Below are 12,165 nucleotides of genomic sequence, written 5' to 3'. Positions count from 1 at the left end.
TCCTTGTCAACACCTGTTATTTTACAATTTTTTTTAGTAACAGCATTTTAATGAGAGTAACATAATATCTCATTGTCATTTTGATTTGCATTTCCCTAATGATTAGTGACACTGAATATCTTTTCATATGATTACTGGCCATTTGTGTATCTTCTTTGGAGAAATGTCTATTCAAGTCCTTTGCCCATTTTAAAACCAGGTTGTTTAGTTTTGTTGTTGTTGTCGAATTTTGGTGTTCTCTATATATTCTGGATACTATCAGATATGTAATTTGCAAGATTTTCTCCCATTTTTTGAGTTGCCTTTTTACTCTGTTTATAGTGTCCTTTGATGCATAAGTTTTAAAATTTGGTGAAGACCAATTTGTCTACTTTTTTCTTTTGTTGCCTGTGCCTTTGGTATAATATCCAAGAAATTATTGCCAAATCCAATGTCAGGAAGTTTTCCCCTATGTTTCCTTCTAGGATTTTTATAGTTTTAGCTCTTACATTCAGGTCTGTAACCCATTTTCAATTAATTTTTGTATATGATGTTAGGTAAGGGTCCAACTTCATCCTTTTTGCATGTACATATCCAGTCTTCCCATCACCACTTGTTCAAAAGACTGTCACTTCCCCATTGAATGGTCTTTGTAGTCTTGTTGAAAAGCATTTGACCACATATGTCAGAGTATATTTCTGGGCTCTCTATTCGATTCCACTGGTCTATATGTTTGTCTTTATGCCAGTATCACAGTGTTTTGATTACTATACCTTTGTAGTAAATTTTGAAATCAGGAAATGAGTCTTCCAACTTTTTCTTTTCCAAGATTGTTTTGGCTATTCAGGGTCTCTCGAGATTCCATGCAAATTTTAGAATGAATTTCTCAATTTCTGCAAGGAAAAATGTTGTTAGCATTTTGCTAGTGACTGCATGAATCTGTACATTGCTTTGGGCAGTACTGACATTTTTATTATAAGACTACTAATCCATGAACATCAGTGTCTTTCCATTTATTTATGTCTTCTCTTTTTCCATCAATGTTTTGTAGATTTTAGTGTACAAGTTTTTTACCTCTTTAATTCCTAAGTATTTTATTCTTTTTGACACTATTGTAAATGGAATGGTTTTCTTAATTTCCTTTTCAGATTGTTCATTGTTAGTTACAGAAATGCAACTGATTTGTGTACACTGGTTTTGCACCCTGCTAATTTGCTGAATTATTTTATTAGTTCTAATTTTTGTGTGTAGGATTTCATGATTTTCTACATGGCTCATGCTATCTGTAAACACAGATAATTTTACTTCTTTCCTTTCCTTCCTTTTTCTTGATTAATTGCTCTGGCTAGGACTTCCAGTACTATGTTGGATAGAAGTAGTGAAAGTAAGCATCCTTGTCTTGTTCCTGATCTTAGAGGAGAAGTTTTCAATCTGTCACCATTGAGTATTACATTCACTATGGGTTTTTCATATATGCCTTTTATAATGTTGAGGTAGCTTCCTTCTATTCCTAGTTTGTTGAGTGTTTTTTATCATGAAAGACAGATGAATTTTATCCAATGCTTTTTCAACATCACTTGAGACAATTATGTGATTTTTTGCTTCCTTCTGTTAATGTGGTATATTACACTGCTTGATTTTTGTATGTTGAACCATCCTTGCATTCTAGAAGTAAATCCCAGTTTGTCATGGTGCACAATATGATTCTGGTTTGCTAGTATTTTGTTGAGAATTTTTGTAATAATGTTCAAAAGGGAAATTGTTTTCTTATTCATAAGGAACTACAGTTTTCTTTTCTTGTAGTGTCTTTATCCGGCTTTGGTATGAGGGCAATGCTAGCTTCATAGAAAAGAGTTAGAAAGCATTTTCTCCTCTTCAGTTTTTTGGAAGAGTTTGAGGAGGACTGATTAATTAGTTCTCCTTTAAATGTACGGTATAATTCACCAGTTAAGCTGTCAGGTTCAGGGCTTTCCTTTGTCAGGAGGTTTCTGATTACTGATTCAATCTCCTTACTAGTTATAGGTCTATTCAGATTTTCTAGATCTTTGTGATTAAGTCTTGGTAAGCTCTGTGTTTCTATAGGTATTTGTCCAGTTCATCTAGGTTATCCGATCTGTGGGCATACAATGGTTCATAGTATTTTTTTTTGAATTTTTGAATTTTATTTATTTTTTTATACAGCAGGTCCTTATTAGTCATCAATTTTATACACATCAGTGTATACATGTCAATCCCAATTGCCGAATTCATACAGTATTCTTTTATAATCCTTTTTGCTTCTATAGAATTGGTAGTCATATCCCCACTTTCATTTCTGATTTTAGTAATTCAAGTTTTTTTTATAATCAGTCTAGCTAAAGGTTTATCAATTTTGTTAATTTTTTTGAAAACTCAATTCTTGGTTTTGTTGATTTCTCTATTGTTTTTCTATTCTTTATTTTATTTATTTCTGCTCTAATCTTTATTATTTCCTTCCTTCTGCTAGCTTTGAGTTTAGTTTGCTCTTCTAGCTCTTTAAGGTGTGAAGTTAGGTTATTGATTTGAGATCCTTCTTTTAATGTAAGCATTTTACAGCTATACATTTCCTTCTGAGCACTGCTTTCACTGTGTTCCATAAGTTTCGGTATGTTGTGTTTTCATTTTAATTCAGCTTTATGCATTTTCTCATTTCCCCTGTAATTTCTCCCTTGACCCACTGGTTGTCTAAGAGTGTGTTGTTTAATTTCCACATATTTGTGAATTCTCCAGTTTTCCTTCTGTTACTGATTTCTAACTTAATCCCACTGTGGTTGGAGAAGATACTTTGTATGATATCTTTTAAATCTGATGAAACTTAATCTGTGAGCTAATATACAGTATATCCTGGAGCATGCCCCATGTGCATTTGAAAAAAAAAGTAATATCCTGATGCTACTGGGTAGAGTGTTCTGTATATCTTGTTAGATCTAGTTGGCTTATTGTGTTGCTCAAGTCCTCTATATCCTTACTTATCTTCTGTCTAGTTTTCCTATCCACTACTGAGAGTGGGGGGTGGGGGCGGGGGTGAAGTCTCTAATTATTATTATAGAAAACTGCATATTTCTCACTACAATTCTACAAATTTTTGCTTCATATATTTTAATGATTTGTTATTAGGTACATAAATACTTGTAACTGTTATATCTTCTTCCTGTATTGAAACTTTTATTAATATACAGTATCCTTCTTTGTCTCTTGTAACATTTTTTTTTTACTAAAGTCTATCTTGTATCATATTAGTATAACCACTCATGATCTCTTATGGTTACTATCTGCATGGAATATCTTTTTCCATTCTTTTACTTTCAATGTATTTGTGTTTTTTGATATAAAGTGAGCCTCTTGTACACATTGGAGCATTTTTTTATATTCATTCTGCCAATCTGTCTTTTGACTGGAGAGTTTAATCCATACATTTAAGATAATTACTGACAAGGAGGGACTTACCTGTGCATTTTGCTATTTGTTTTCTATATGTTTTATAGCTTTTTTTTTGGGGTCCCTCATTTCCTACATTACTGATTATTTTGCATGCTGAATTTTTTATGGTGAAACTTTTTAATTCCCTTCTCATTTCCTTTTATGTATATTTTATAGCTATTTTCTATGGTTACTATGAGCATTACATTTAACATCCTAACGTTATAGCACTCTGATTTTATACCAGCTTAAATTCAATAGCATACAAAAACTCCGCAGCAAGATGATTTTTAAAAAGGAAATAAATGTGGAATTATAAATCAAGATAAGAACCACCAAGTAAAAACCAGACTGCTATGATAAAGAAAACAGGTGGCCTTCTCAGAGGAGTCAGCAAGGAGGGCCCCTCTAAGGGGACATTTACACAGAGACCTAAAAGACAGAGGAGCTAGCCATGTATGAAGCGGGGTGAAGAACATTCCTGACAAAGAGTTACCACAAGTCAGAGAGGAGCTGGGGCCCCTGAGAAATAGTGGCCCACATGGCAGGAGTCTGTGCTAACGTGGAGAAACGAATGAAGCCCAGGAGAAGCAGGCGGACCCCAGCCACACGGTCTGGGAGTGCAGAAGGGGAAGGATTTCCATATCCACAATGATGAAAGCCACAGAGAGTCTCAGAACTGCCTAGTGACAAGGTCCTAATCCTGTTGGAAGAATATCTTGCTGGCCATTCTACATCAAGGATTCAAGGGGGGAGAAAATGGAAGTGAGGAGCCCAGCAAGAAAACTCCTGCAGTTGTCGAGGTAAAAAATAATGGCAGTCAGTCCAGGGTGGAGATGGAGAGAAAAGGCAGATTTGAGATATGCTCATCACCTTGACAAGGTGGTACAGGGGTCCCTCAGCCCAGGCCTGAGTCCTCACCCTGCTAAGTACTCACTGGGTCTGCACCCTGTACTCCCCACAAGCCTCTCTTTCCTTTCTGTAAAATGAGAATGATGAAATCCACCAGGTATGAGGAGGAAGTGACATGAAATCAGGAAGCTTCCATTTGGACTGGTCAGTGCATCACAAACACACTTCCTTCCTTCCTCTCAAACATGGGCCATTGGGCTACTGATTGACATAGATCTAATATACCACAACTATAAGATGCTATGAAAACTGTGAGCACTTGACACCAAATTCTCCCAGCTGTGGATGTGCTACAACACACATAGGTCCCGCAAGCCCCCTGGCCTGCCTTGGGGACAGGGACTTGTCTGTGTTTAGCTCCTGGGGTCAGAGTGGCACATAAGAGTTGAGCCGGTCCCCTGCCCACAGAGACCCAAGTGGGAGGGCAGGGAGGGGTGGGCGCCTGGACACTGGCACCAGATGATGCTGGAGAGAAACCGGTTGGAATAAAGGTGGCAACCACTCCAGCAGATTTCCTTCCAAATCCAGAGGAGCTAAGGAGACAGAGCTGTTTCAGTCCTACACAGCCACAGAAAACACTGTCCGACAGGAAAAAGAGGGGTTGGCTGGCCTCACCTTCCTGCTGGCTGCACCCGGGGGCCCTGTCTAATGATAGGGCTCCTTGGCCCAGCCACAATCCTTTCCCATCTGCCTGGCTTAAAGATGATCTTACTAACAGAAATCCCTTTTCTGAAACAGCCACAGGCAGGATAGAATTCTTTGGATTTTCTACACTAGAGTTTAAGAAATTGAAGGACGGTGATGATGGTGGAGGGCGGCCTTGTTTAAAGTAAGATGCACTGTCTGAATGTAACTTGTTTTTATATATGCTGAAGAGCGACCCACAGCTAGAGCAACAGAAACAGGTTGCCAGTAGCGAGAGTCTGTGAGTGGATCAGACACTCTGCTTTCATTTGCTTTCTGGCCTCATCAGACTGGCCAAGAAACTCCAAGGGCAGATGACTGAAGGGCTAAGTGTCAGTGTACAAATGCCACATGCCCTTCACCAAAGTGCCACTGCTCTTATTAGGCAGGCCTCATTAAGAAACATGTAAATCCAAAATTAATGTGATTGGCCCCAGATTTGCCCTCAGCAGCGGGATCTGGAGCCTCCAACATCATAGTACCAGCAGCTGAAGAGGACTGAAGAGGGTCAAATTAAAGCCAAGCATCACCACCACTCAGCCCCTGTAGTTCAGTCCTTACAGCCCATGGCTCGTGGGGAGAACAATGTTCCCACGTACAACCCCTCTCCCAGCCTGTGATAAAATAGCTGCCCTTGTCCAGATGATAAAATTAGGAAAGCAAACGCCAAACTAGGAGCTTTGCCTTATTATTACTTTAGTTGTTGTAATGAATGTTTATTCTTTGGACTTGTGCCCTGGACAAAAAATATAAATGAGATAAAATTACCTACAGGTGAAAGAGTCTGGTGCCAAGCCAGGCCCCAGCAGCCCACTCCTGGGCTTCCTCTGGGCAACTACAGCATTAATCAGCCACTGGGGAGACCTGGGCTTGTGCAAATGTGGAACTCAGAAATATTTCTCAAATCAGGGACAAGAACCATTAAAAGTTAACAGAAGCAATTCCACTTCTGGGTCCATACCCAAAAGAAGTGAAAGCAGGGACTGAGATAGACTGTACACCATGGTCACAGCAGCATTGTGCACAGAGCCTTAGGAGGAGGCAACCCGAATGTTCATCCATGGATGAAGAGACAAACAAAATGTAGTCTGTCCACACAGTGGAATATTATGCAGCCAAAAGGAAGGAGATTCTGACACCTGCTAAAACATGGACCAACCTGGAGGACATCATGCTGAGTGAAATAAACTAGTCACAAAAGAACAAATACTGTGTACCTCCACTTATATAAAGTCCCTAGAGTTGTCAAATTCATAGAGACAGAAAGTAGAAGGTTGGTTGTCAGGGGATGGGCGAGGGGAGAATGGGCTGTTAGTGTTTAATGTGTACAGAGTTTCAGTTTTGCAAAACAAAAAGAATTCTGGGGATGAATGGTGATGATGGCTGTACAACAATGTGAATGTACCTAAATGTCATAGAACTGAAGACTTAAAGGTGGGTGAGAGAGAAAATTTTATGGTATGTATTTTTTAACCACAAGTTTTAAAAATCTGAAGAAAGAAAGAGAAAGGAAGGAAGGAAAGAAGCGAGAGGAAGGAAGGAAGGAAGGGAGGGAGGGAGGGAGGGAGGGAGAAAAGAAGGAGGGAGGGAGGAAGGAAAGAAGTTAATGGAACTCCCAGAGTTGATGACTTTGAAAGGGAGGGTGACCAAGTGCCTCATGTTGTGCCCATGTCTTGAAAACAGATAAGTCCTGGATCAGTCCCACAGGGGGTCCACATCTCCATTTGCTTTTCAGAAGAGCCCATCCTATAGGGAGGTCTGCGGGTCCAAACAGCAACTCACCTTAAAGACTCTAATCTCCACGCACCACCAAAGCAGCCTCAGCTTTAGAGCACGGCCTGTCTGAGGGCGTGTGGACCAGACAGATGGAATTTCCTGCAAATTGATACGTGTCCCGAAAGCAAGCACTGGCAAGTCACCCTGACAGAGGTCAAAGTACCAGAGCCTTGTCTTCACAGGGGCCAGGACTGCCATGAGGCTCGCCACCCCCATTAGCCCAGGGTGGGGTTCATGACCATATATTTCCCTGTGGCCAGTTATAGACAGGCTTGGCCTGATGGTCACAGCCCCACCAGTGATTTCCTGTGTGACCTTGGCGATGTCTCTAGCCTCCCTGCTCTTGGGCTGCCTTTAGCCATCTCTCACCCCCCGCAGCACAGCCCAGGGACTGGCCTTCTCTTCTCACTCTCTTTCCATGAGCCTTACGTGCCTTCGCAGCCAGGCACAAGGCCCTCGGGGTGGCTAAGCCCCTGCCTCGCTACTCTTCCTGCAGGGGGAGTCAGCTCAGAGCGGTTCTGACACTGCCAGCCAGCTCTGTGCTCAGAGCAGGAGTCCTGGTCCAGGCCTGTCTGGGCCTAAACCCCACACTTGTAATCCCTGACCCCTTTCCCTCTCCAAAGTCCTCCTTGACCCTGATTCCACCTAGCGAGGCTCTTTTCTCTTCTCCCTCAGCCAAGATCTTCTGCGATGCTGTTTCTACTTCTTCACTTCCTGGTCTCATTTCAGTTTGCCCCTACCCAGCTGCCACCCCCAACAATCCCGAAAGCTATCCCTTCGGGGACCCGGCTGCAGCATCTGGCATTGTTAACCACTCCCTTCCTGCACCTCTCACCTCTTTCCTTAGGGACAACCTCTGCCCAGTCTGTCTGCCCTTCTGCCAGCTCCCCATCCTCTGCCTGGCCCCCTGGGACTGGCACTCCACTGGGCCATCTGTGGTTAGCTTCTCTTCTCCCCGATGTGCTCCACCTGGACATGGCTGGCCACGCCAACAGCTGCAGCTCCCAGCTGTGTGCCGATCAGCCCCAGTCCCTACTTCCAGCCAGGCCCTCCATCCTGAGCTCCCGTGGGGAACTCGAAGCCAGGCTGTCCAGACTAGAACTCCTCGCTGTGTCCCCAAATGCTCTCTTCCTTCTTTTCCCATCCAGTGGCCCACCATCCACCCAGCCACCCAGGTTATAGCCCAGGGGTCCCCTGGATTTCTCTCGCCTCCTCCTCCTGCCTCTCCAAGCCAGGCACCAAGTCCTGTGGGTCTTTCCTCCCAGCACATCCTCCTCTCTGCATGAATGCCTCCTCCATCCCCACTCCTGCCCCTTAGTTCACACCCTCTCTCCTCACACACTCCATTCCCAGTGCTCCTTCTTGCCCTTCTCACTCCAATCCACGCAAGTGCAGCTGCTGGGGTTGCTCTTCCAAACCTCGCTCCAGACATGTTTCTCCCCTCCCTGTCGGCGGCTCCGCTCCTACGGATGCCTTACCCCCCGCCAACATCCTGACCCTATGCACGTCCCCACATTAAGGCTGCTCCACTCCCTACTGCAACCACATCACACCACCTGCCCTCCCCCAGATGCAGCTCCTGCGGCATCCCCTGCATGACCTGCCACCGCTCCCCCATCTGGCAAACACAGTTGAAGGGTCAGCTCTTTCATGAAGCCTCCATGCTGTGGGGTGATCACTCCCCAGCCCTCCACCCAGCCCCCAGTGCTCCCTGCAGAGATGTCTACTGAAACACAGACACTCCACCCATCTGTGACACCACTGCCTCCTGAGGGAAGGACCAGGTCTTTTGGCATTTGTCCCCCTAGCAACTAACACAATGCCAGGAGGTCTTCAAAAATGCTTGTTAGGAGAGTGAATAGATGGGTGGAGTTGGGATGCACACAAACATCCTTCTGTGCAAACAACCACCTGCATCTAAAATCTGAGGCATGAGGTCCCTCCCCAACCTACCCACCAAGTGAAGGTCTCCCTCACTCCTCATTCAACAAATCAGATGTAGACATATGTTGCTTCCTTGGTTCCCTCAACTAGATAACCTCTCTTCCTTGCGCACGACAAGCTCTGTTTTATATTAAAGTCTGATCTTGATTCCTCCTATGAGACTGTTGGCTCCTTAGATCAGGGACTGACTTAGTGTTGAATCCCCTTGGAGGGGCATTTACCCATAGAAAGGGTCTTGGGAGGCCTCTGGTGAGGAGTGCAGACAGACTCAGGCGCTGACCCCACACCAGCCCAGGCTGGCGAGTCAGGCCTCTCCCTGGGGGCACCTCCCAGCCCCCTGTGCTCCATGTTGCCCAGGGGTCACAAGGCTGTGTATGTCCCCATCCCTCCCCGCCAGGAGAAGATGGCCAGCACCCACATGCAGAGTGCTCGTCCAAGAGGAAGCAAAACCCCTGGTCAGGTGCTGGTCCCGGACTCACCATGTTCATAACAGTGAGGATGAACCTCTGGGCGGCCTCGGCCCCATGGTACTGCACCATGTCAGCATCGGCCACCACCAGCGTCTCCACTGTGTGCTCGGTGGTCAGCCGGATGGCATTCCTCCGCTCCCGCCAGTCTCGTGACGGCCAGCCCCTCCTCGGCTTCTTCTTTTCTAGAAAACAATAGAGACATCTGTGCAGCCCTTTAGTGTATTGGCTTCCTGTCCACGCAGTGAACAGGCCTTCCATCAAGCCTCCCCAAGAGAATGGTCAGTCTTCCCCGGCCAGTGGCCAGGCCCAGCGTCCATGCCCTCTGCTGCCGAGGCTGAGCCTGCATGCCTGGGGGCCAGATGTCACGAGGGTCACACCCGCCCACTGTGGCAGCGATGGGGCAGATGGGGCCAAAGAGTACAGAATAGAAAACCTGTCCCTGCAGGGAACGGGGAGAACAGCACAGTCTGTGGAGGAAAAGGAAGCCTGGGCCCAGCAGGTAGGGTTAATGATACAGACCCCCAGGCTTTCTGAAAGCACCATGACCCACTGCTGGGCCAATGAGCAGGGGCCTGGAAGAGGGCAGTCCAGAGACCACACTGAGAGTCACAAATAAGGAGCTACAAACTTTAGCAGGCACAAAAGCAGTATTTCAAAAAAAAAAAAAACAGGACACACACATCCAGGCCAAGATTGGAGTTTGTTCTTTCCTTACCACAGGGAAGGTATTAGTAAACAGTAAGTAATTCTCCACTGACTCCCCTCAGATCAACTGATTTCCTAGAAGATCTTACTTGCTAAACAGCTATGGTCATTATTTTGAGCCCACGTCAGGATGTCTGGACGCTCAAAGCTGCCATGTGAGGACTGACACACAGATTTGTGGGTGCAAACGCCTCTGACTAACATCAAAGGTTGATATGAATAACGTGCACTTTCAGAATCCGAATGTGAATAGAAAGGCAGTTCCTTAATTTGATAGCGATTTTTTCCATCTTTATACCAGCTCACACGGAAGCCAGCTCTGCTACAACTTCCATGCAGTAAACCCAACCCTCATACAGTGACCCAAGCATTCCAGAACCAAAGATGCATGCTATAAGAAAAAACTGAACTATGGGTCATAGTGTACAAACAAGAATAGTCCGTGCAGTGAGACAAACTGAAAAACAATCTAAAATCCAACCACAGAGAAAGCCAACAATGGTAAAACAGCAGGCAGCCATGAAAAGTACAACTGTGAAGATTATTTAGTGATGTAGAGAGAAGCAGATATAAATCTACATATATGTCTTGTCAACCTGCAGGGTGGTTCCCTCCTCCCCAAAGCCAGGCCCACCTCCCATGGAGACTTCCAGGCCTCAGGAATCTAATTCGGGAAGGCAGGGTCTATTCTAAGATAAAAGGTAAGGTGTCAGATGGTACTGCCTTTGTACATGGCCAAAATGAAAGAGGCCCCTCTTTGAGGATCTCTCTCTGGACCTACACCCATATTCACCAACGGGTCGTCTCGGAACACGAGGAAGGTGGACCATGGGTGACCCCCAAATCCTGGGCTCAGCATGCCTGCCGGGTGCTCACTGCCTGGATCAGGCCAACCTGTCCATCTTGGAATTTGTGATGAGCCATGTCAGCCACATTTTAAAGCAGCAGAACTAAAGGGCCACCCAAGCAGGAGCTTTGCTATAACGAGCTCATCCACATTCTCCCAGGCGACCACAAGCCAAACTGTGCCTCAGCTCCTCCCAAAGTTGGGATTTACTGCCCATCTCTCAGCATCCCAACTCATGAACTCCTCTGCAGCTCTTCCCCACACTGGCTGCTTGTTTTCACACCATGTCTATATTTTCTGGTTCCTGTATGAAAAGAGCTGCATTTTTAGCAGAGTCTAAAGGATGCACTACTGACATTTCTCTGGAAGATGGCGAGCTTAAACACGTAAGAGGGGAGTACTAAGAAAGGTAGCCCAGCATTCCCCACCAGAGGAGCACATCACCCCCTGGACATTTCACACATCAAAATGATGCACTGGGCATCACCCTTTCAAGTAGAAACAAACAAGACCTGCCCCTCCCTCCCTGATGGACCTTGGAGAGCTAATAAACAGGGTATCTTAAAGGGTAAAATGCTGCACGTTAACATATGCCCAGAACACTCAGTCACAGGTAAAACACAACAGTCAGGTGCTCTGTGGTTTTTAAAGGGTTTGCACTACAACTACCTCATCTGTCCCTTTCACTGCCCCCAGCCCCAGGCCCAGCACATGTTGCGAAATAAACACTCACTGAATGAATGTATGCTTGAGTGAGTGAATGACCGAATACATGGATGAATGAGAGAGTGAAATCCCTCTTTCCCACATAACAAAGCTGAAGTCAAGCACTGGGCAGGGGTAAATTTGGCCCTAGAACTCAGGCTTCACCCAGCAGCTCTGACTCTCCCGCTTGCATTGGCTTTGGGTGCGAACATGCTCCTCGCTGTTGCTGAACTTAAAACATGGGGATGGGAAAGGCCACAGAAAACTCAGCGGGAAAGGATGCTGTATACTGACTTGGCTGCTGCAGGGCCTGACCAGGAGAAGCAGCCTTCAGTGACAGCTCCTTCCGCTCAGATGGCCTCCACTCGCACCAGGCCCTTAAGCAACAGCAGCAACTACACAGCCAGCTCCCGGGCCATGTGTGCTCTTACCTGAGCCCCCCTCACCAAGGACTGCTAACTGGGGCTGTCACGCCACAACCACGCTAGGCTGGCTGGTGACCCCCACATACCCCAGGACTCTGTCCTGTCCCAAGCACAAGAGGAGAGGCCCCAAGCCTCGATTCAGAGCCCCACTGCTAGGTGGGTTTCAGGAGATCAAAATTTTTCAGATTTCAAAAGGCAATGCGGTGCCCGGGCCACATACTGAATACCCACTCCAGTGAAGTCTAGGGCAACAAGCCCTCATCAAAGGCACCACTCTTTC

General features: G+C 45.5%; 1 protein-coding gene across 1 annotated transcript in view; it reads right to left on the bottom strand.

Annotated features, from left to right (window-relative positions):
* The window catches only part of ADAMTS17 (ADAM metallopeptidase with thrombospondin type 1 motif 17), a gene marked incomplete at both ends in the record, with an annotated part of 351,029 nt that overhangs the window by 271,689 nt on the left and 67,175 nt on the right, over window positions 1–12,165 (bottom strand). Inside the window, one exon of the mRNA XM_082649123.1 lies at window positions 9,213–9,385. Coding sequence (XP_082505249.1) covers window positions 9,213–9,385 — 173 coding nt within the window. The remainder of the gene's footprint in view (window positions 1–9,212; window positions 9,386–12,165) is intronic.

The sequence above is a fragment of the Grampus griseus genome (assembly GCF_964374135.1).
Source record: "Grampus griseus genome assembly, chromosome: 2".
Classification (NCBI taxonomy): Eukaryota; Metazoa; Chordata; class Mammalia; order Artiodactyla; family Delphinidae; genus Grampus; species Grampus griseus.
The sequence above is the reverse complement of the archived record's forward strand: the minus strand, read 5'-3'. Positions and strand labels throughout refer to the sequence as shown.